General features: G+C 37.8%; 1 protein-coding gene across 3 annotated transcripts in view; it reads left to right on the top strand.

The window, feature by feature from the left end:
• The window catches only part of LOC133618787 (laminin subunit alpha-3-like), a 177,980-nt gene that overhangs the window by 106,996 nt on the left and 44,589 nt on the right, over positions 1-26,395 (top strand). For 2 of the 3 annotated variants that reach the window (XM_061979496.2, XM_061979498.2), the window contains exons 36-49: positions 2,040-2,180; positions 2,310-2,471; positions 3,948-4,049; positions 4,630-4,713; positions 4,807-5,037; positions 18,167-18,280; positions 21,217-21,335; positions 21,406-21,486; positions 21,559-21,659; positions 22,609-22,662; positions 22,740-22,891; positions 25,256-25,366; positions 25,441-25,552; positions 25,632-25,799. In XM_061979496.2, the coding sequence (XP_061835480.1) occupies positions 2,040-2,180; positions 2,310-2,471; positions 3,948-4,049; positions 4,630-4,713; positions 4,807-5,037; positions 18,167-18,280; positions 21,217-21,335; positions 21,406-21,486; positions 21,559-21,659; positions 22,609-22,662; positions 22,740-22,891; positions 25,256-25,366; positions 25,441-25,552; positions 25,632-25,799 (1,732 nt within the window). The remainder of the gene's footprint in view (positions 1-2,039; positions 2,181-2,309; positions 2,472-3,947; positions 4,050-4,629; positions 4,714-4,806; positions 5,038-18,166; positions 18,281-21,216; positions 21,336-21,405; positions 21,487-21,558; positions 21,660-22,608; positions 22,663-22,739; positions 22,892-25,255; positions 25,367-25,440; positions 25,553-25,631; positions 25,800-26,395) is intronic. The other variant, XM_061979497.2, reaches the window with a different exon arrangement.

Below are 26,395 nucleotides of genomic sequence, written 5' to 3'. Positions count from 1 at the left end.
AAGGGCCTTTAATGGCCAAAACATTAACCTGGACAACATTTTAACAGCTGGTTGGCTCAGATTTTATTCTTTTCATTGCATTCCCATGCTGAAGTGGACAGTGGACATTTTAGCTTGAGTATTAATGCAGTATCTGAAGCACCGTCTCCACGTGTGTTTATTGACAACAGGGTTATAACCTGGACACGTTAGCTCGTCGGTATGAAAACAGATGATTGTTATTACGTCCGTCTGCCCCGGACCCCGTCAGTGAAACGCTCGGTGAAATCGCGGATTAACGTTAAATATATGACGAGCCGCGAGCGATGCAGCTATAACCTATCTACCATAACCTATATTACCCTCGTATTTTGATCCCGTCCATCCGTCTTCGTCTTCGTCTTCTTCGTCTTCGTCTTCTTCGTCTTCGTCTTCGTCTTCTTCTTCTTCTTCTTCTTCTTCTGGCCCACCAGGTAATTAAGTGCTATTGGCGGAGTTACAATGCATAGTAGGCTACCGCCACCTACTGCACCGGAGTTGTAACTACAAGGTACATTCACAGACAGAGTCCCATTGCTTTTATGAGCGGTCGAGCGAGTCAAAAGCCGAAAAATCCATTTGTGGCGGACGTAATTCTTTCGTGGCGGGCCGCCACAAATAAATGAATGTGTGGGAAACACTGATGTATACATATATGTACATATACACACATATGTATACATATATGTACATATACACACATATATATATATATATATATATATACATATACACACATATACACACACTTATAAATATATATATATATATATGTGTACATATACACACATGTATACACACACTCACATATACATATATATGTAAGCTGTGAAAATCTGCTGTACAGTATGTATGCTCGGGTCCTATTTTTAGGAACACTAATACAAAACCTCACAATAATGTCTAATTGAAAGCTAAAAGTGTTATGACAGACCGCCTTAAAAACGGAATGAAATGATACATTTTTTACTGAATGAGACACCCAGAATTTACATGAAAATAAAGAATGTGGGATTCACAATATTGACTATGAACGATAAAACACTGAATATTGACAACATATGAACGTTACACCCCCTCTCGATCGACATATTTTACAATCAAGCGAAACGCAACAAAGATGCAACAAACACAGCGAAGTATGAACGCAAAGGGTAAAAAAAAACCCACCTACAATCTGATGTATCTGATATATCACTAAGCTTTTAAACTTTGTTGTAAAAATCTCCTTCCGCGTCTGTGCCTGACACCCACATTTCAGGCTGGCCGCTCTGGAAACACTCTGTGGAAACGCTCCCCACCCACACTGCTTGGTGCCTCGTTTGAGCTGCTGTGATTTAGATTACCATAATAACTAGTATATCATGCAACACCAACCATTGAAATACATTGTATAGTTCAAGACTTACGGTCATTTGAAAACATCACTGCACATCATATCTTAAAGATCCAAAAAAACAATTTGGGAATGTGCGGCGGGCCAGATTAAAAAGTTGAATTGGCCGCATGTGGCCCCCGGGCCTTAATTTGCCCAAGTCTGCTCTGAGAGTACATGTTTTTGCAAATTTTCCATCCTCTGGTGTTCAGTGGTTCAATAGAAAAGTAATACTATATTTTGTCCTAATTGTTTCCCCATGACTCTCCAGTTAGGTATTTGGTATTATTTTTCCAGGGAATAAATTTGGTGACATCAATTGACTACAAACTTCAAGCAGTCATTGACAATTTTCCAAATACTATTGAGCCCCTTAAAATTGATATAAAATGTCTATAATTTCATAACTTTTTTGAAATCTTTAATTACAGCTGTAAGTCTAGACTTCAATTGAATGTGAATTGTTTTATTTAAAATCTTAGGTGGTATTATTTATAGGCAAAATCATAAAAAACTATCACTGTTTACATCATACAGTATGAAAAGTCTGTATAAACAATACAATAACATCAATTCATAACAAGTTTTATTGCTTAGTCCTGGCTTTGCGCCACGCTTTTTACCTTCTCTCATCACTTATGTGTAGAAAAATGTCGCCGGCATCAGGTGTGATACATGTCGGGACGGCTCCTTTTATTTCGACCCGTCCAACCCTAATGGATGCACCAGCTGCTTCTGCTTTGGCGCCACCAACCAGTGTCAAAGTTCCAGCAAACGCAGGGGGAAGGTTGGTTACGTGTCTGTAAATATCACTGTGTCTCATTTTTCATGTGATGATTTTTGCAGTCTAGTCTTAAACTAGAGAGTAACTTATTTTTAAAATGTACATTCAAAATACATATTTATCTGCTTTTAGTTTGTGGACATGCGCGGCTGGAGGTTGGAAAGTCATGACCACAGAGATATCCAGTCCGCATTGAACACGGCCAGTAACACGGTGGTAGCGGACATCCAGGAGCTTCCTCCTTCAGTTCAAGCGTTACACTGGGTGGCACCTTCCTCATACCAAGGAGACAAGGTGAGTCCATGCTGGTACTTACTGGTATTCCCACCAAGTACACACACTGATAATTAATTGGCCTTTTGCTGCAGCATCATATCCATAACTTATGCAATATTTACATCCTGAAAAAAGATATTTAGATGTTTTTCTTAAAGCTCTAAAGTTAATGTTCGCTCTGTATTTTCTTTTATTTTCTCTTCTTTTATTTTCTCTTCTTTTGTTTTCTTATATATTTTTTTCTTTTCTTTTCTATTCTATTCTATTCTATTCTTTTCTTTTCTTTTCTTTTCTTTTTTTCTCCTTTTCTTTTCTTTTCTTTTCTTTTCTTTTCTTTTTTTCTCCTTTTCTTTTGTCTTTTCTTATATATTTTTTTGTTTTGTTTTGTTTGCTTTTCTTTTCCTTTCTTTTCCTTTCTTTTCTTTTCTTTTCTATTTGTTTCTTTTCATTTTATTTTACTTTTTGAGTTGACTTAAGTTGAGTTTGGGTTTATTTGGAACATGCATGCATACAACATGATACGTAACAATTTCCAGTTTCTCTATTCAACATGTTCGAAAAGGAGTAGGAAGAAGCAGAGCTTATTTAAACCTACCCCTTTTCCTTTACATAGCAGGTGCTAAAACTTTATATATGTATATATATATATATATATATATATATATATATATATATATATATATATATATATATATATATATATACATACATACATACAGCTTGGCCCACGGCCAAATTGTTTTAACCCAATGTGGCCCCCGAGTCAAAAAGTTTGGGGACCCCTGATCTGGAAAATTAATGGATGGATGGAATAATAAATGTTCTTCTTCTTTGTACTTTGTAAACACTTTAAGTTTGAAGAGTTTCTTGAAGTGGATTATATTAGTACATTGTTTGATTTCTTTGCTTAATCCAGTTTTTTAATCCATCCTTTATTTTATGTTATTTTATTTTGAAAAATATAATTTGCTTGACCTAATTTCTTCGAGCTTTTAGTTAAGCTTTGTGTTGTGTATTTCCCAATCAACTTTTAGTTAATTGGTAATTAGTTGATTAAAAAAACAACTAATTTGAGATATTTACATTAAACAATTACAGTACATACTGTATATATTATACATACATTACACATTAGCACTGCAGCGGTGGTGGAGACTCTTTGGCCAGACGGTGATTTTACTGCTTGATGTGTTATGTATACTGTATATTAACACATTTTTCAGCACATCGTAACACCTTCTGCTTTTAATGCAGCTTGTCTCTGCTCCCTGTTTAATTATGCAATGCAATATTTCAAGCTGGTATCCTATCAAACATAAGTGCTGAAATTGAAACAAAAACAAAACACATTGAGTTTAATGTAAAAATCACAGTCTTCTCACTGCCTAGTAAAAATGTTTGCATTCTTACGTCACTTGCAATCAACTTCAAACTTCAAAATCAGTTGAAATTAGAAAAGTCATTTGTAAAACATGTTTCTGATTTTACTCCCAGGTGTCATCTTATGGTGGATTCCTCACCTACCAGGCAAAATCATTTGGCATTCCCAGTGAGGGAATGACCCCCATGGACAGGACACCTGATGTCCTGCTGACTGTATGCATTTATGTCGACATTCTTCAGTGTTGTTTAAAAAACATATAACTGCTGTTCTAAATGTGTCCACTAAATGTCGCAATAATAATTATTTGTATCTACGTAGATTTAGCTATATATGTAAAAAAATTTGCAAACATCCTGTAATTGGATTTTGATATTATTTTTTTATCATGATAGATTGAAAATTAACACCAACTGATGAACTGATGAATATTATCACATAATTTATTCAAAAGTATGAATAACGACAAATAAAGGTGAAATACTATTAACTGCAACTTGTAAGTGTAAAAAAAACCCCAACAACATTAGGATTTGTACATTTTCAGAATGTGCTTTTTCTATTTTTAAACAAAGAAAACAATCTGAAGTTGTCTTTATTTTTAGTTATCGTGCTGTGATTTTACCAGTCCGGCCCACTTGGGAGTAGATTTTTCTCCATGTGGCCCCCGATCTAAAATGAGTTTAGTCATGAAAATAAAGAAAACCCAATAAACGAGAAGGTGTGTCCAAACTTTTGGCCTGTACTATATACAGTATTATTTAGATATATCTTCCTTTCTACCCCATCCTGCAGGGTAGGGACATGACACTGATCCATTTAGCTCCTCAAGTCCAGCTGCCAGATCAACTGTATCAAGGCAGAGTCCAGCTAGTGGAGGTATACCGAGAGCCAGGTGTCCCAATACTTGCAATCACATTTTTATACATGTACTATTCATTTACCTTCCTCCAATGGTCTTGTCATCTGCAGAAAAACTGGCGCCATGCTGGTACTAACAGGCCCGTGTCCAGAGAACAACTTATGATCGTCCTGGCTGGTCTGGTGCGTCTCAGGATCCGAGCCTTGTACTTCACTCAGAGCCAGCGACTCAGTCTGGGCGAGGTGGGCATGGAGGAGGCCGCCAACACGGGGACGGGCGGTCCTGGGAACACAGTGGAGGTCTGTGCCTGCCCTCCTCAGTTCACTGGAGACTCCTGTCAGGTGAGCGACGAGAAGCGGTTCTTTATTCAGTTAAGATACACAGCACCAGTCCAACGTTTGGAGACAGTTTTTTATTTGATTGAATGAGAAATAGTCTGCAAACTTTTGACAGGTACATTAATAGTTTACCACCTACAACTACAGGTAAAAGCCAGTAAATTAGAATATTTTGAAAAACTTGATTTATTTCAGTAATTGCATTCAAAAGGTGTAACTAGTACATTATATTTATTCATTGCACACAGACTGATGCATTCAAATGTTTATTTCATTTAATTTTGATGATTTGAAGTGGCAACAAATGAAAATCCAAAATTCCGTGTGTCACAAAATTAGAATATTACTTAAGGCGATATACAAAAAAGGGATTTTTAGAAATGTTGGCCAACTGATAAGTATGAAAATGAAAAATATGAGCATGTACAATACTCAATACTTGGTTGGAGCTCCTTTTGCCTCAATTGCTGCGTTAATGCGGCATGGCATGGAGTCGATGAGTTTCTGGCACTGCTCAGGTGTTATGAGAGCCCAGGTTGCTCTGATAGTGGCCTTCAACTCTTCTGCGTTTTTGGGTCTGGCATTCTGCATCTTCCTTTTCACAATACCCCACAGATTTTCTATGGGGCTAAGGTCAGGGGAGTTGGCGGGCCAATTTAGAACAGAAATACCATGGTCCGTAAACCAGGCACGGGTAGATTTTGCGCTGTGTGCAGGCGCCAAGTCCTGTTGGAACTTGAAATCTCCATCTCCATAGAGCAGGTCAGCAGCAGGAAGCATGAAGTGCTCTAAAACTTGCTGGTAGACGGCTGCGTTGACCCTGGATCTCAGGAAACAGAGTGGACCGACACCAGCAGATGACATGGCACCCCAAACCATCACCCAACCATGCAAATTTTGCATTTCCTTTGGAAATCGAGGTCCCAGAGTCTGGAGGAAGACAGGAGAGGCACAGGATCCACGTTGCCTGAAGTCTAGTGTAAAGTTTCCACCATCAGTGATGGTTTGGGGTGCCATGTCATCTGCTGGTGTCGGTCCACTCTGTTTCCTGAGATCCAGGGTCAACGCAGCCGTCTACCAGCAAGTTTTAGAGCACTTCATGCTTCCTGCTGCTGACCTGCTCTATGGAGATGGAGATTTCAAGTTCCAACAGGACTTGGCGCCTGCACACAGCGCAAAATCTACCCGTGCCTGGTTTACGGACCATGGTATTTCTGTTCTAAATTGGCCCGCCAACTCCCCTGACCTTAGCCCCATAGAAAATCTGTGGGGTATTGTGAAAAGGAAGATGCAGAATGCCAGACCCAAAAACGCAGTAGAGTTGAAGGCCACTATCAGAGCAACCTGGGCTCTCATAACACCTGAGCAGTGCCAGAAACTCATCGACTCCATGCCACGCCGCATTAACGCAGTAATTGAGGCAAAAGGAGCTCCAACCAAGTATTGAGTATTGTACATGCTCATATTTTTCATTTTCATACTTTTCAGTTGGCCAACATTTCTAAAAATCCCTTTTTTGTATTAGCCTTAAGTAATATTCTAATTTTGTGACACACGGAATTTTGGATTTTCATTTGTTGCCACTTCAAATCATCAAAATTAAATGAAATAAACATTTGAATGCATCAGTCTGTGTGCAATGAATAAATATAATGTACAAGTTACACCTTTTGAATGCAATTACTGAAATAAATCAAGTTTTTCAAAATATTCTAATTTACTGGCTTTTACCTGTATTATGAATTTTTCCATGCAGTGACCGCTTAAAAATACTCTGTTCCAGAGTCAACATTGTCAACATGACAAACTCATGCAAGTAATGAATTTAACCTAACCAGTAATATCAGAATGCAGAAATAATAATACACTTTAGATGTATCTTTAATGAATAACAACAAAGGTCTAATACAAAAGATGCATTCCACACATTTCACTTGATCGTATTCCGAATGTGTAAAAAGAAGCAAGCCACTGCAAAGAACAACAAAACAAACATGTGATGTGTATAGTGATGTGTATAGTGACACTGTGGTCTCAATTAAAGGGAATGTACTTTTTTTCGGGAATTTTGCCTATCATTCACAATCCCTATGTAAGAAAAGAACACATGTTTTTTTCTTTTTTGTGTGTTCTAACTTGTAATATATGGCTAGTAGTAGACCGTTAACAAATCAGGTAATGGGGATTCAATCTATTCCGCCTAAAAGCGCTCTAAAAACCTCCAAAAACCTCCAACAATGTTTTATATGCACGCTGTATGGAGACAGTATATGTAATATAGTAACAGGCACATTCATAATAACATGTAGTGTAACCATATTTTGGTCATTTTAAGCATTACGTCAGCGCATAGATTTCACATCGCATCACAACGTTTGCTATTTTCTTAGCAACTATAACTACAACTACTTATCATGACATACTTCATAAAAGACAACACTGTGTTACGATCTGAACCTTTTGATGATATTACGGACCGTAGATGGTGAAATCCCTAAATTCCTTGCAATAGCTCGTTGAGAAATGTTGTTCTTAAACTGTTCACAATTTGTTCACGCATTTGTTGACAAAGTGGTGACCCTCTCGCCATCCTTGTTCGTGAATGACTGAGCATTTCATGGAAGCTGCTTTTATACCCAATCATGGCACCCACCTGTTCCCAATTAGCCTGTTCACCTGTGGGATTTTTCAAATAAGTGTTTGATGAGCATTCCTCAACTTTTTCAGTCTTTTTGCCACTTGTGCCAGCTTTTTTGAAACATGTTGCAGGCATCTAATTCCAAATGAGCTAATATTTGAAAAAAATAACAAAGTTTACCAGTTCGAACTTTAAGTATTTTGTCTTTGCAGTTTATTCAATTGAATATAGGTTGAAAAGGACTTGCAAAACCTTGTATTCTGTTTTTATTTACAATTTACACAACGTGTCAACTTCACTGGTTTTGGGTTTTGTATATCCTCGGGGGCATTTTTTTCCCCCATATTTATTTTACTATAGTGCATTGTGAAAATGCAGGAACATCTCAAATCCAAAATGTTCTTCAGTGGAACCAAGTGAGTGTCTTTGAGTGAAAAAGCGGTGTCATCTTCGGGGACTTCGTCTTCGTTCTTTTAGTTTGTCTCGACATGCCCGAACTCAACATCGCACCTATTTTCTCCGGAGGCTAAATTCATCAGCTGAGGAGACTTGGGCGGAATGTGTGTGCTGCTGGAAAACAACCATTTGGGGAGTTGCGCTGCCAAACTTCCATAGCCCCAGGCTAGAAAGGGCACAATCACGCAGATATAATATTAGTGATAATAAAGCTGGGATTACTTTCATAGTTACGGCTCATAGATACCAGACTGAGGATTCATGGTCCAACTGCTAAGGGAAAAGTGAGGGAATTTGCTTCTAAAATCCATTTATATACCCACATTCCATCCGGCTTGTGTTTGTTTTTTGTTATCATACATTCCTTTAATTGAAAACCTTAAAGGAAGTTTAATCTACAGGCGGGGTCTTGCATGGGGAAACCTTACCTTACCTAAGTGTTACTCATTAAGTGTGATTGTATATGCCCTCAGTCACCACAGTACAAGTGTGCGTCTCAGCGAGTGACTGTCTAAAAGTCCAGCAGACACACCCATGTGAGTGTTTGCACACTGTGATTCAAGTGTGACTGTGTGTCTGACACTCCCGGTTGTCCTAAACACGATTGCATGCACAATTTTCACAATCACAATAGTAGTAACTACTGTAGGTTTGTCATCACAACAGCAACAAATTCCCCTTTTCGCTGCTACTCCTGAAACTCTTCAAACAAAAGGCAAGGTAGTTTTATTTATATTATGCTTTTTGTATGTGCTTGACGCGATTAATAAGCTCAACATTTCAAAGCATTTAGGAACAAAGAATATAAAAAAACAAAGTACAGAACACAAATGCAAATAAAGGATTACAACTGGTTTTTAAAATGCTTCAAAGGAGCTCAGTCATGAGCATAAGAAAAAAAGTTTTCAGCCTGGATTTAAAAACTTTCACAATTTGGGCTGATTTAACGTCTATTGGCAGTTTATTACATTTGTGTACAATTAAATGCTGCTTCCCCATGTTTGATTTGAACTCACTATCTTACAGGAATAATATCCCATTAGCATTTCATGGATGTATTGTGGACCTAAAGCATTGAGTGATTTATAGAGCAGTAGCATAACTTTAAAGTCTATTCTAAAGCTGACTGTAAGCAGGTGTAAAGTCTTTGGAGCTGTAGTAATATGCTCTGATCTCCTTTTAGTCAAAATATGAGCTGTTTAAGGCCCTTTTTAAGGAAGTCCTGTCAGAAGAACAATACAATTTACCAGAGATAAAAGCATGGATTAGCTTCACCTGATCTGCTTGGGACTTGAGATCTCCTTTGGATATGTTCTTCAGCTGGTAAAATCCTGTTTTAGTTATTGATTTGATATTACTGCTAAAAGTCAGATCTGAGTTTATCAGAAGGCTCCCGGGTTTTACTAACAGCGATCCTCTATTATGTACCACCAAAAACAATTACCTCAGTTTTGCTGTGGTTTATTGAAGAAATGTTTTGTTCATCCATTTATTAATTTGTTCCGAATAGTAACACAACATGTCTATTGGATTATATTCATCTGGTGTCACTAATAGATATAAGTGTGTTATGTGTATTGTTGTCTTTGACTATGAGTGTCAACATTAAAGGCCTACTGAAATGCGATTTTCTTATTTAAACGGGGATAGCAGGTCCATTCTATGTGTCATACTTGATCATTTCGCGATATTGCCATATTTTTGCTGAAAGGATTTAGTGGAGAACATCGACGATAAAGTTCGCAACTTTTGGTCACTGATAAAAAAGCCTTGCCTGTACCGGAAGTAGCAGACGATATGCGCGTGACGTCACAGGTTGTGGAGCTCCTCACATCCGCACATTGTTTACAATCATGGCCACCAGCAGCGAGAGCGATTCGGACCGAGAAAGCGACGATTTCCCCATTAATTTGAGCGAGGATGAAAGATTTGTGGATGAGGAAAGTGAGAGTGAAGGACTAGAGGGCAGTGGGAGCGATTCAGATAAGGAAGATGCTGTGAGAGGCGAACCTTATATTATTAGGCACTCAGACACAATCCAATTCTGTACTGTGGTGCGGTTGGAAAGCTGATTGTAGTTGAACAAAAAGTCAATTTGAATTAAATGCATTGTTGAGTTGATTAAAACAACTTTTCAACAGTCTCGGCTATCAAGGTTAGTTTTGAGATGGGTCTATAGCTTGTTTGCATGGAAAAATCCAGTGTTCTCTTTTTTAGAATTGGCATTATGGCAGCTGCTTTCAGGGGTTTAGGAAACTTGCTAGACTGAAGGGAGCCATTGATTATTTGCTGCAGAGCAGTTAGCACAGACTTCACAATAGTTTTGAAGAAATCAGGTGATATTCAATCAGACAGCTTGTTGATGCTTTTAGTTGCTGAACTTTTCTTCTACAGTTTTTGGTTCACTGTATCAAATTCTGACATGGTAACTGAGTTATACTTGGGCAGTAGAAGTTGATATTTGATCTGATGGATTGTATTTTTTCAATGAAATGCAAGCAAATACAATGTATTTTTCTGCTATGATGAGTTGTGTAGCTATTCCATTAGGGTGGTTAGTCAATCATTCAATCAACATTTATATATATAACCCTTAATCACAAGTGTCTCAAAGGGTATCACAAACTCACAATGACATCCCTTGATCTAAACCCACATCCAGACAAGAAAAACTCAAAAGACCCCTGCTGGAGGAAAAAACTTCTTCAGGAGGGACCGCATATATAGGGAACCTCCTTCCAGGGTGAGCGGCTGCATTTGATGTCAAGTGGGTATTATTTTTAAATGTTTAGTTTAAAAAGATTTTTTTTAAATATATATATATATATACATACTTTGATTACACAAAATCCTTGAAATTGCCACAAATGTAATAGTAATGAGAACTACTGGAGTTGAAGCCATGTTTACTTCCGAAGACACTGCAGTGCATGAGACGTCATGACGTTACGTCCGCATGCCGGTCAGGTTGCATTCACATTAGAAATCAATTTTTTTTTGTAATGTGAACGGCCACATAAAAAGACAAAAACAATTTGAATTAGACATCAGAGCCTACAGTGTAAACATAGTCCATGACTATCTGTTGGCTTCCTGATGGACTGGACCCCCACATTATCTATTAATATATTATTATTATTATTATATATGTATGTATGGATATATATATATATGTATGTATGGATATATATGTATGTATATATATATGTATGTATGTATATATATATATATATATATATGTATGTATATACATATATATGTATGTGTGGGGAAAAAAATCACAAGACTATTTCATCTCTACAGGCCTGTTTCATGAGGGGGGGTTCCCTCAATCATCAGGAGATTTTAATGGGAGCATTCACATACCATGGTTTATATAGGGCACAGAGTGGGTGGGTACAGGCTGGCGTAGGGGCGTGGTGATTGGCTCATGTGTTACCTAGGAGGTGTTTCCGTCTGTGGCGGCATGCTGTTACAATTTCGCTGCGCTTGTTGAGGGATGACAGGTCTGGACGGTAAATAATAAACAGTTTCTCTTTCAAGCATAGGTTGCATCTTTTATTACCACTATTGTAAGGTGTGCTGGATGCAAGAATTTGCCATGTTATTGAATATTCAACATTATTGTCTTTGAGGTCCCAAATGTGTTTGCTGAGTTCTGTGGTATTCCGCAGGTTTTGGTTCTTGAAAGAAGCCTTGTGATTGTTCCATCTGGTTTTGAATTCTCCCTCGGTTAATCCTACATATGTGTCGGATGTGTTAATGTCCTTGCGTGTTACCTTAGATTGGTAGACAACTGATGTTTGTAAGCACCCCCCGTTGAGAGGGCAATCAGGTTTCTTTCGACAGTTACAGCCTTTGTTGGTTTTGGAGTCGCTCTGTCCGGGGGCCGACGGCTCATTTGCAATTGTTTTGTTGTGGTTTGAGATGATTTGTCGTATATTGTTCATACAGCTGTAGCTCAATTTAATGTTGTTCTTGTTGAATACTTTTCTTAGGGTGTTGTCTTTGGGAAAGTGTTTGTCAATCAGATTGAGGAATTTGTGTCCAATGTTAGTTGAGACGTTTTTGCTGTATGGGGGGTTGTACCAGATGATGTCGTTTCGTTTTCTGTTCTTTTTTGGCTGGTTTCCTGGCGTGGGTTCATAGGTGAGGGTGAAATTGTATCCGCTTTCATCAAGGGCTTTTTGGTACGGGGGGGTTGCTTGGTCAAATTCAGCTTTGCTAGATGACAGCATCGATAGCCTTTTATTAATTCCGGTAGGTATTCTTTTCGTGGTGGTCATTAACACATCCGACACATATGTAGGATTAACCGAGGGAGAATTCAAAACCAGATGGAACAATCACAAGGCTTCTTTCAAGAACCAAAACCTGCGGAATACCACAGAACTCAGCAAACACATTTGGGACCTCAAAGACAATAATGTTGAATATTCAATAACATGGCAAATTCTTGCATCCAGCACACCTTACAATAGTGGTAATAAAAGATGCAACCTATGCTTGAAAGAGAAACTGTTTATTATTTACCGTCCAGACCTGTCATCCCTCAACAAGCGCAGCGAAATTGTAACAGCATGCCGCCACAGATGGAAACACCTCCTAGGTAACACATGAGCCAATCACCACGCCCCTACGCCAGCCTGTACCCACCCACTCTGTGCCCTATATAAACCATGGTATGTGAATGCTCCCATTAAAATCTCCTGATGATTGAGGGAACCCCCCCTCATGAAACAGGCCTGTAGAGATGAAATAGTCTTGTGATTTTTTTTCCCACACATACATATATTGCGCTCTACTACGGTATCGAGCACTATTTTTTGGATAACCTTATTAAGACAAATATATATATATATATATATATATATATATATATATATATATATATGTATATATATATATATATATGTGTATATATATGTATGTATGTATATATGTATGTATATACTGTATATATATATATATGTGTGTATATATATGTATGTATATATATATATATATATATATATATATGTGTGTTTATATATGTATGTATACGTATGTATATATATATATGTGTGTATATATATGTATGTATATATATATATATATATATATATATATATATATACAGTATACATGTATGTATATATGTATATATATATATCTATATCTATGTATGAATATATATATATATATATATGTATGTGTGTGTGTGTGTGTGTATATATATATATATATATATATATATGAAGGGAATAAGCGGTAGAAAATGGATGGATGGATATGTATATATATATATATATATATATATATATATACAGTATATTTGTATGTATATATGTATGTATATATATATATATATATACATATATAAATAAATAAATATATATATATATATATATATATATATACATATATAAATAAAAAAATAAAAAAATAAATTAAAAAAAATAAAAAAAAAATATATATATATATATATATATATATATATATATATATATACATATATAAATATATATATAAATATTGATAAATACATACATTATAAGTTCAAATACCATATATAATTTAAAATTACACACATAAATTCACTACAGTGCACACTTCTCCATGTTTGGGGCATTTTAGCTGCTTGATATGTCTGATTGATTACAAATCTTTAAGGAGTTTGTCAGGGAAGTAAACAAGGTAGGAGTCTAACTTTCACATACTCCTAAAATTCAACGGTTTGTTGTTTATACTTTATATCGTATTGTCGTCAAGGTCTGATGTGTGGTTGGGGGGGCGGTGTTAAAGTTCAAGTAGAAGTTATGTGTTATTGTTCAGTCTGTTATAGCTTGCTTTTGTCAATGCAAACTGAAGTGTTATTTTTGTACAAATGATTGTTTTTACGTCATAATCAACGCTCTGTTGTGTAGCGAAAAAAAGTGTTGTAAATGGGTCTTACTTGTATAGCGCTTTTCTACATTTTTAAGGAACTCAAAGCGCTTTGACACTATTTTCCACATTCACCCATTCACACACACATTCACCCACTGATGGCGGGAGCTGCCATGCACGGCGCTAACCAGTCCCATCAGGAGCAAGGGTGAAGTGTCTTGCTCAAGGACACAACGGACGTGACTAGGATGGTAGAAGGTGGGGATTGAACCAGTAACCCTCAGATTGCTGGCACGGCCACTCTCCCAACTTCGCCATGCCGTCCCCGTTGTATTGTGTGTATTTGTTCATGTGTCTGTGTGCGTGTGTTCGTGTGCACGCACAGTTATACAGCGTACTGGCGATTACCCTCGAAAATGTGGCTTTACCGCAGGTTGTACTGTATTCTTACATGTTTGTTTCAATTTCGTATTAAATTAATATGCAGATTTAAAGCATTGCGATTGCAGATTACGTGTGAAAACAGCTGTGTAAACGTGATCACTGATCACTCTGAGACAGCACACATAGTTGTAATAATAATAATTAAAAAAAAAAAAGAAGTTTGTGTCGTGTATTTGATGTCAAATGTCTTTAGATGCTTATTTAATTACATTACACATACATTTAATACCTATATAAGTACAGTAGTCCCCACAGATAACTGACAGCAGTATTTGTTGGCGCTGCCCTGTTACGAATAGCATTACAGTAATATCAGTCAACTATGTTTCACTAAGGTGTAAAAAGTCTAAATTCTAGATTTGATTTGTTTATGAGTTAACTAACATTGAATAGAGCTATCCTTGCAGAGATAGCAGGAGACACCTGGGTTGACATTCTACACTCACTAAGTTTGCAACTGTCCCTTTTTTGTTACTCATTACTTTAACCGACTTTCTATTACTTGTCATCAAAGGGATAGACACAACTTCCTGAACTACGTAGGGCCTGATTTTTCCTGGGGAAAAACATTGATGATGTCAGCATTGAAACATGGTTCTGTGTCGGCACAAATCACTTTGACTCGCAAAGGAAATCCAGCATTGACAAGGTTCTTCATCTTATCAGTAAATTTCAAGAGAGAGTCGTTCGGACTGGGTGACTGTGCTACTCGTTTTGACCTCTGGAGTTGGGGACGGCGCCATTTGTTAGGATGAGGATGATGATGGGGGAAGGGTAACCTTTTCAATTTGGGTCGCAGGGGTTGGAGAAGACACTTTTTTAGGGGTAGAGATGATGGTGCTGAAGTTGATGCCGTCCTTCAGAGCACTGTCTTATCTGTTCTGCACTCTCCCTACTCCTGTCCTTGGCTGAGCCACCTGGAGTGGGTGACACAAACAGTAAAAAAAAAAAAGAAGGTTGGAACGCAACAAATATACTCCTTGTTTATTCAGGCAAAAATGTCTGCTTTAAAAAGATGCCTGCCTTCCTCTAAAATTTTGAAATTGTATATACATATTTTAACCATCCGTATTAACAGCCGCAATCTACAATTGGTAGATGGCCACTCAAATACACCGCAACATTCAAACATCGCATTTTGCTCAGGAGCTTCAAAAAAATCCTTTGTCAGTGCTTCTCATTGTTGACAACATCTAGGTCTGTGGGGATGATAACAGATTTGACTGTTGAATGCTCAGCAGCAATCTTTGTCATTTTCTTTGTGATATCAGTCACAATGTTGTTGGTAAATTATAGTACTGTGTTTTTTTTGGTGCTAGTACTTTAGTGTTTACAGCTCCGTCACTAACTATCAGTGATTCAGGCCCAGTTGTTAGCTGTGACCTTTTTTTAGTTTCAAATTTGACGTTGAAAATGTGTCAAGACATGTGCCTCAACTGTGTTGCCTGTGCTGTTATAATTTTTTTGACAAATACTTCGCAAAATTTGACTGATTTTGCACAAAGCCTAATGCGCTTTGTAAAACACCCACTGCAACTTTAGGGTCTTGAGACGAATCACCACGGAATTTGGTACATAACTTTTGGAAACTGACGAGCACAGGTGTGTAGGGCTGGGCGATATATCGAGTTTGTAAGATATATCGATATATTTTAAAACAAGTTATGATTTAGGAAAATATCGTAATATCAATATAATTTATGTCACGTTAAAATGACTAAACACCGCTTATTTGTTGTGTTCCTTGTCCTCCCCCACTCCCCACTCCCTCTCATGGGCTACTAAACCCCTCCCTTTCCTCCTTCCAAGACATGCTTGCAAGTATAAGAACATCCATGATTGAGATTGGTTGAGATTAAGGCAAAATTTAGGGACAGGCCAATCAGAGGCAAGATAGGGCGGGTCATGGAACCATGCAGGAAGGGAAATCACAACAGACATCCCAAATGACGACGAGAGAGTCGTAGAAGAGAAGAGGGAATATTCCAGCAGGCGATTTATATATTAAAAAAACTAGTGGAAAATGGCAGAGGGATTCTCTTCTTTTGATTTTTCTTTTAGCGATGTAGACCACGTCCAGGAAACCCACAATGCGTCTACTTGGCCACATTTTGTACAAATGTATGCGTCTGGATAAAACATTAATTTTAGTTGTTTACCATGTAAGCCCAAATCAAAACTGTTCTCCATATTTCGCACAAGAAATGCTGCCAAAAATGTATGCCGAAGTGAGGAAGATCATCGCCGCATAATTAAGCAAAGTCACTTACTTGGCGCTGACCAGAACCGTACATGTGTGACAGTCCATTACATCGTCGATTGGGAATTAAAAAGTGCCTGCCTGCAAATGTATTTTTTATCTGAGTTTGATACATTTTGTATTATTTGCACAGCTTTGTTATTTATTTTACAAAGAAATAATATTTTTGTATTTTATTTATGTAATGTAATTCTGTGCTACTTAAACAGCTTATTTTCTGTGCTGTTAATACCCATCTTGTCTAACTGGTGTAATAGAAGTGCCACTGACTGTTTACAGTACAGTTGACACTCACTTCAATTTCAGTGAAGTTCGCTCAAAAATAAATATATTTATATATATACTTTCACTGGAAAAGATATCGAGATATATATCGAATATCGAGTTTACAGTAAAAATATATTGAGATGTACTTTTTTGTCCATATCGCCCAGCCCTACATGTGTGTATAATTTGAGCAAGATAGGTAGAAAAAAAAAGGTCTTTCAGCTTAGCAAATAATTGGCCAAAAATCATTGACGTTGTAGGTTTGTAGGTAAGTTAGCATGTCTTCCAAAGCATTTTGAGCACAGCCCATACGGTACAGTCCTTACCCTAACTAGGTGTCTTAAGTTTTTTTGTCCGTCAAACGTACTGAGACACTTTTGCGTTCTTATGAAAAGGAAAGTGTCTCTAAACTTTTGACTGGTACTGATTGTGTTGCATTTAGTGGAACAAGGTGAACATTGTACGATGAGCTCTGTGCTAAAAGGTATGAGAGTACACGTAAACACCTGCATGTGCATGCTTGTGTGCCTGCATACACTCAGTGGAGTTGGACATGGGGCGTGTCTTCATTGTCCGTGTGTCAGCGTGTGTGTGTGTGTGTGTGTGTGTGTGTGTGTGTGTGTGTATAAGAGGCTGAAGCTGGGGAAAGTGGAGCATTATATCACACAGACTAAACATCAGGAATGTCAGATCGCTCCATGGCTCGGCACTGGCAAGGAAGACGGGTTCTCTTCACCTTCCTGCTGTGGGGGGCTTTGGTGTCTCTGTGCTGGGCAGGCAACAGGCCCGTGCAGAAGGTGGGAGGGTCGCGACCCCGCCACAGCAGACACAACGAGAGATGGACGCGGAGGATAACACACCAGTCGGATCAACGTGTAGTATATCCATCTTTGAACGAGCGAGGTGCGCTTGTGTACCCATCAGGGCGTGATGGGGGACAAGTGGTTGAGTTTCCTTCTGTCAATGACGACTCAACCTGGAATCGGATCGAGGTAAAAGCTCTCTAAGAACTCGGGCGTGTTAGTATATCTCTGAAAGGGCAAAGGGCAGGCTTGGCCTCTGTTGAGTTAATGTTTCCTCTGGTTCCAGTTCTTCGCTATTAAGGAACATGATCTCTTTATAGGACTTTCGCTTTCATGCTATACAAATGCAATAAACTAGGAAATGAAAGTGTATGTTTTTATTTTGTCTTTTTGTAGAAATGTGGCCCTGGATACTTTCGAGACGGCAACGGACCATACCTGGGCCGCTGTGTGCCCTGTAACTGTAACGATCTCACTGACGAGTGTGAGGACTGGACGGGAAAATGCTTGGTAAGCTATGAGTACTCTGCTTCGATACTTATGTATTCTATAAAAATTTCTCAGATAACTCATTCCATACTTTTTTATTACTTTAAAACTAAATTAATTTACATTTGACTTTTCTCAAGCAATGAAAAAAACAATTTACAATACAGTATAATTTGTAACATGCTTTTTATATGAATAACAATTAGATTTTATTATATGTTATATTGTAAAATATTAATATATTTAAAAAAACATTAAAAACATTTGAGATATGCTTCTTGTTACATGGTTAACAAAATGTATAGTAGAAATGAGATAAATAATGAAGTAATTTAAACTGCTATATACCTGTATTGTTCAATATTTTAAATCGATATTTTAATAACAATTTTATTTTATAATCCGGCATATTGTAAAATATTAGTTACTTAAAAAAAACATAAATATTGGCGATATATGCTTTTCATTACACAGTGAACAAAATTTGTAATAGATGTTAGATAGATAATGAGGTATTTGAAACTATATAATTATAAACCTGTATCGTTTGATATTATATAATCACATTTTTAAAATATATTTGTATTCGTTGATTGAGTCCCTCTCAACTTTACTCAATAATACTATATATTATATATATATATATATACTATAGACTAATACTACTATAGAAACAGTTAATATATTGTGTACATTAGTGTCTATGGATATTCTCATTCATCAGTTCATTGCATTCTTAGGGCAACCAAGCGATTGCAACTGGACTGTCTTAGAAGACCTTTCGCCTCTCATCCGAGCAGACTTCGTCACTTCATGCTCATAGACTAAGACGAGTCGGATCTAGTCATAGCGCCGGAGCCAACGCCCAAACCATTCATACTCTATTCTCTGTCATAGCCTAGCTGAATTGAATTACTACTTGATAATATTTATTTATCTGTACAACGCACGTGTTACATTTACTTGTTGATGCTGCTGACAACGACTTAATTATGTATTATTGTTATTATTGTTATCCGTTAGCTATGTACATACATGTTCCTTTGTACTCACTACCTCTACTGGGTAGAGCACTGCTGCCCCCTAGCTGCAGGCTTGTGTATCATTGTAACATGATTACTAGAGTGTACAAAAAAATAATGAACATTTACCCTGCTGCTTGCGACACCCCTGACACCTCACCGCGAACCCCCAGGGGGTCCCGACCCACTATTTGAGAAACGCTGCTCTACCAGGAGGAGGGGCGCATGCTCAGACATTTTGCGATGCAAACAAAAGTGTACAGTATTGTAATTTTGAAGCGTAAATTTTATTTATAATAAACAATTTATTAATTTATCAAAATTATTCAAGCTTCATTGTAAATTACATTTATGTTCACAATGTACAAACGTTCGATAGATGGCCTATTTTATATATTTTTTTTAAACTTGTATTATCCATTCATCCATTTTCTACCACTTGTCCCTCTTGGGGTCGTGGGGCAGGGGAGGGAGTGAAGCCTATCCCAGCTGCACTTGGGCGGAAAGCAAGTCACCACCTCATCACATGTCCAATGCAGATAGACAGACAAGCACTCAAATGTTTTTGCTTTATTTTATTGCAAACTACTGCAAGTTATAACCATCGCAACTGGACTGCTTGGTTTGTCTTGGAAGACGTTTCGCCGCCCATCCGAGTAGGCTTCATCAGTTCGTGCTCATAGATTTAGATTGGTCAGATCTAGTCCAGCGGTTGCGGCCAAAACCCCAGATATTTATACTAGGTACAATACAGGCAAAAAGTTTGGACACACCTTCTCATTCAATGCGTTTTCTTTATTTTTCATGACTATTTACGTTGTAGATTGTCACTGAAGGCTTTAAAACTATGACTACACACTATGACTACACATAGTTACACATGTGGAGTTATGTACTTAACAAAAAAAGGTGAAATAACTAAAAACATGTTTTATATTCTAGTTTCTTTAAAATAGCCACCCTTTGCTCTGATTACTTTTTCGCACACTCTTGGCATTCTCTCGATGAACTTCAAGAGGTAGTCACCTGAATTGGTTTTCACTTCACAGGTGTGCTTGGAGCTCTTTGACAAAATGCCAAGAGTGTGCAAAGCAGTAATCAGAGCAAAGGGTGGCTATTTTGAAGAAACTAGAATAAAAAACATGTTTTCAGTTATTTCACCTTTTTTTGTTTAGTCCATACCTCCACATGTGTTCATTCATAGCTTTGATGCCTTCAGTGACAATCTACGTCTAGTCATGTCTACATCTACATCTAGTCTAATCTAGTCATGGAAATAAAGAAAACGCATTGAATGAGAAGGTGTCTCCAAACCTTTGGCCTGTACTGTATATAATATATACATACATATAATATAATATAATATTAAAACCAGGAGAATGAGAATCTTCATAGACATACTGCAAGTTAAAAACGTCATAAATTGCACATACTATAAATGCACTCATTCGGATTCCAACTGTATTTACATTGTTTGTTTATTTGGATAATGGAAAAAGTTACTTCGTGTTTACCACCCAAAAATATTTTATGTAACTCCTGCTTCCAGACAGATACTGTCAATAAATGAATAAATAGTCCTTCTTTTAATATACTGTGCTTTTGCCACCTTTCGTGTGTTGGCTTTCAAAGTCCTATGGCATTGCGTTATTACTCTCCTTGAAGGGAGGATGAGCCCGTGCACATTTTTAAAACCTCAACCATCTCTATTATGTTATCGTCATGCAAGACCGGGCCTGTGTGCTTGTTGCAGTTGGATCCCCACACTTTCCGCGCATAGCGAGACGGACACAAGCTTGCACATCAAACGCATTCTTTGTGATAGCTTGGCAGGGAAATGTCGTTTTTCTTCCACCCCCGTGCGTGTTTTGTAAAGACGGATTTTTGATGATTGACTCTCACGATAGTATGCCATTTTTTTTGTCTTTTTCTTAGAACTGTCAATACAACACAGCCGGGGACAGGTGTCAACACTGCAAAGAAGGTTACTACGGTAACGCGGCTCTGAGGACATGTAAAGTGTGCCCGTGCCCTTTCAGTGCGGTTACAAACAGGTACATTCAAATAAAAATACAACTGCCTCCGGATACCAATGGTTATATAACACTTGTTTTGCACTCCCAGCTTTGCAGTCGCTTGCAGGGAGATCTTTGGAGACATCCAGTGCATTTGCAGCAGAGGCTACACTGGAGAAAGATGTGAGAAGTACGTATGACCAAGAAGGATATTGTCTGGTTAAAATCTTTCTACTCTTTCACTTGTTCTGTTTTCCCATAGGTGTGCTCCTGGTTTCTATGGTGACCCAATGGCGCCGGGAGGAGGTTGTCGGCCTTGTAGTTGCTATGGCAACGGCAACACCTGCGATCCCAAGACCGGAGGTGACATAGTGCATCTAATACAATCCTACTTATTGTAGCTCTAATAGGATCCAATGCGAGGCAACAAATAATAATAATAATGATCAGTTTATAAATAATATGTACTCTTATTCAATTTATTTTCATACTGTGGTATGCGTATGATTATTTTAGAAACATATACATATGAAATAAATGTAGAAATACAAATGTATTTACATTTTTCATTTTGTTCATTGGTTTATTTAACAGGGACAGTTTACATTAATTAACATTGCTTTAAATGTTCCAGAATTAGCTAAAAGGCTATTTTTCGTTGTCTCTAGACAGATCTTAAAATTGTCTAAGATTTTACAGTGAACAAAGCAATTCAATTAAACGAGCAGTAAAATACACATCACTATAAAACTTATATTAAAAACACGATGTACATATAAAATAAACTGTAGTACAGACAGGTAAAAGTGTATTAACCAAACGAGTGGTACTATTATTGTGATTGTGTAGTTTATTTATACAAATGTGTGTGTGCGTGTGTGTGTGCGTGTGTGCGTGTGTGTGTGTGTGTGTGTGTGTGTGTGTGTGTGTGTGTGTGTGTGTGTGTGTGTGTGTGTGTGTGTGTGTGTGTGTGTGTGTGTGTGTGTGTATGCCAAATAACCACTTGATTTAAGTAGTGTTTTAGTTTCCTGTATTCAAACACAATGTTTCTGTTCAAACCGTGGCAAATAATTATAAATATACTTGTTAAATAAAACATCTGCCTTGTTTTTAATGAATACTAAGACCTACTCTGCTACTGTATTTTAATGTCGGTTATATGGTGGTACTTGGAGAGCCAAGTTTTTTCTGAGATGGTACTTGGTGGAAAAAGTTTGAGAACCACTGTGTTAGATCATTGGATTGTGTAGATATCCACTGAAAGTGTTTTTTCCATGTCTATATTTATTCAAAACTTGTTTTGTCTCTGCAGTTTGCAAGAACACGCTGGAGCCCGGAGACACAAACACAGATGACCGCTGCCAAGGTGATTCAACTAGAAAATTAAAATTCTCAGCTTTTATCTTTGATAGCGACTTCATATCCTAACCTTGTTTTGCACAGAGTGTGACAACTGTGCACAGACCTTACTGAGAGACTTAGAGACTCTGGGTGACGAGATGGCGCGCATCAAAGCCCAGCTGGACAGCGCCTCCAACAGCGCCTCCTCGCATGACAGGCTCAAGAAGATGGAGCGGGCCATGGCCGATACGAAGGTAAGACAAAAATATAGCATTGATGTGCGCGTGTGAGTCTGAAGCTTTAATGCTAATGAGCTGTGGATGCCATATATGCATACAACAAGGTAACATTAAGGAGTGGAACAGAAGGACACAAATGTTAGCATTACTTGCATAGCGATGTGAGCTAACGTGCTAACATTACACTCATATTCTAACAACAATATTGTGCCAGGTTAGCCTACTCACTGAAGAAAAATATTGACACGCCCATATTTGTAGCTGACTGGTGGATAGCTGGCAGAGCTTGATTTTAAGATGTGTAGTGAAGCCTGTTTTTTTTTTTTTTTTTTTTTTTTTTTACAAAGTCGAGTGCACGTGGCAGGCTCATCTAGCTTGGGGCGGATAGTATCATGTCCTTGAGGACTGAGGTTTGTCTTTCATGGCTTCATGAAGCGAGTGTTTGAGAGCCTCTTCTCTGAAAAGTGGAGCAAACAAATAAAGAAGATGCTACCTTTTTTCCCCACATTTGGTGCTCATAAACAAGCACATTACTTACTGGTCTAAAGATGCTCTCATTTATCAAGGTCATTGTATTCTCAGAGCATGCTATATTGACAAACCAAACTGGACTGTTTCGTTTGTCTTTGAAGACATTTCGCCTTTCATCCATGTAGGCTTTATCAGTTCATGCTCCTAGACTTAGATTGGTCAGATCAAGTCCCTCTAAGAAGTTCGGAGGCCGACCGCAATGGGCCGTGTTACTAGTTATCATGCCTGAATCTCGTTCGTTATCGGAATTAACCAGACAAATCGCTCTACCAACAAAGAAAGGCCATGCACCACCATATACAGAATCGAGAAAGAGCCATCAATCTGTCCATCCTTTCCGTGTCCGGGCCAGGTAAGGTTCCCCGTGTTGAGTCAAATTAAGCCGAAGGCTCCACTCTTGGTGGTGCCTTTCCGTCAATTCCTTTAAGTTTCAGCTTTGCAACCATAATCCCCCCGGAACCCAAAGACTTTGGTTTTCTGGACGCTGCCCGGTGGGTCTTGGATATAACGGCGCCGGATCGCAAGTTGGCATCGTTTATAGTTTGAACTACGACGGTATCTGATCGTCTTCGAACCTCCGACTTTCGTTCTTGATTAATGAAAACATTCTTGGCAAATGCTTTCGCTCTCGTCCGTCTTGCGCCGGTCTAAGAATTTCACCTCTAGCGGCACAATACGAATTCCCCCGGCAGTCCCTCTTAATCATGGGTGTCAAACTCATTTAAGCTCAGGGGCCGCATGGAGGAAAATCTATTCCCAAATGGACCGTAATGGTAAAATCATGGCATTATAACTTTAAAAAAAAGACAACTGCAGTTTGTTTTCTTTGTTTTTCTTTGGCCAAAAATCGAACAAGCACATTATGAAAATGTACAAATCACAAATAATCCTCTGGTCAAAGCACTTCAAGTTTGTTGAAAATTCTGAGGAAATTGGTGCAAAAACACAATGAGCTTAGACTTTGTCTGTGTATCTACAAAGCCAGGATTAAACTTTAAGTCACAGTCTTTCTGGGATTGAACAAAAGCACAACAATACCTTCCTTGTCATGTCCACGTATCAATCCAGTGCTAACTCAACAAACCGTAAGAAACGAAGGTAAAAACTGTTCAAAAGGGTTAAGTTCACTATTCTTGTCTTTGACAGAAACATTTTGGGGCAACGAGAGTGTCAAGTGACGATGTGTTCGAAGCAGAAGACATGAAACGGCAGGTTTTAAGTTTCATGTGGGTCAACGAGGAGGAGCCACAGTCACCCTATACTGTGTACCTCTTGCTTGGCCCCGGTATAAATCGTTTGCTTGCCTAACAGAATTGCTATTGTGACATCCAGTGGACACATTTAGAACAGCAGTTTCTTTCGTTAAAACAAAAAAAGCAGCTAATTTTTATGCTTCGCAAACTCATCACGCGGGCAGAAAAAACCTGTTCCGTACATTTGACACCCCTGCTCTTAATCATGGCTACAGTTCATGGAGAGCAAAACCCACAAAATAGAAGCAGAGTCCTATTCCTTTATTCATAGCTGGGGTTTTCAGGCGCTCCCGGCCTGCTTTGAACACTCAAATTTTTTGTAAGTAAACGCTTCGAGCCCTGTTCGGTCCCTTTAAGCTGCAACATTGTGGTTAACGAGTCAAGACACATTCAGTATATACTGATATCTTAAGTACAATGTACACACTTGATGTCCATGCACATGTGTACATGTGTTGACATTCCAGAGTGGAGCCCTGATTTTGTCCCACCCCCGGACTCGACTTGACAAACCTGCCTTCTGCCATCTTGTCAAATGTTATTTTTTTTACAAAAATATTAATTATGTTTTGCATTTTATTTTATTGTTTCACAGAATCTGGTGAGCAAATTCAGCTTGTCCGTCAATGGGCAAAATTCCAAGGTCAAGCAGCTGGAAGAAGACATGCTCAACCTCTCAGAGGACATTGCCTCTCTTAGAAACAAGGTAGTGCACTTGGAAAAAAAGATCCACGTGCAGTAATAAGTCTAAATGTTGTCCCTCCCCTCCCTCCCATTCAGGCGGATAAGGCGGCTATGGATGCTGACAAAGCTGTTGTAGACGTTGAAAAAACCTACAAGAGAGCTCAAGATTTTGACCAGGAGATGAAAAGCATCCTGATAAAAATCCAAAGTGAGTTTAATCTCATCTTTTTAGGCTACCCATTCCACCAGCGATGTTCGAATATAACGACACGTCTCCTTTTATTCAGTTCTGCTGGACCAGCTGAACGACGCGGGCTCCAGCGGCGGTGCGCAGCCTAACGAGAATTTGGCTAAAATGTTAGAGGACGCTCAGCGCATGGTGAAGGAGATGGAAAATAGGAACTTCACCCCTCAGAAGACCGCTGCCGACAAAGAAAGAGACGAGGCTAGGAAACGTAGGCCATGGCACACGCACATACACAAGGAGAGGAGACCCCAACCAGGGCTTATACAATTTAAAAAAATAAAGGGGTAAATCACTAGGAATTACAATATATATATATTTTTAAAGATTATCTGTGATCACGTATTACATGTTCAATTTAAATTGCTTTGGATCAGATCTAATGGATTTTACAAAAAATATATATTTTAATTTATTTTTCATTTTAAATATCAAATTAATAACAATATTTATTGTTATTAAGTGATTTTTTTTTTACGAATACTGCGAATATTTAAATGTTGTACTTTCAAAAAAATATATAAAATAATTAATAATACTGCTAAGAATTATAATAATAATAACAATTATTAATTATAAAAAATAGTTACATTTTGAATTTATTTTTTATTTTTTACTTTTTATTTTTTTATTTTTTGCCAAATATCACATCTTTGAAAAAAATATGAACAAATAGATCAGACAAAGGTAAATAAACATGAAGTACAATTCTAAACATATTTTCACAAAACTATATAAAATAACATTAGACTACACAATGATATCAAAAAATAGAACATTAAAATACAAAATGGACTTTCATACAAT

The sequence above is a fragment of the Nerophis lumbriciformis genome, linkage group LG19, assembly GCF_033978685.3.
Source record: "Nerophis lumbriciformis linkage group LG19, RoL_Nlum_v2.1, whole genome shotgun sequence".
NCBI lineage: Eukaryota > Metazoa > Chordata > Actinopteri > Syngnathiformes > Syngnathidae > Nerophis > Nerophis lumbriciformis.
Note: the sequence above shows the minus strand (reverse complement) of the source record. Positions and strands in the feature narration are given on the sequence as shown.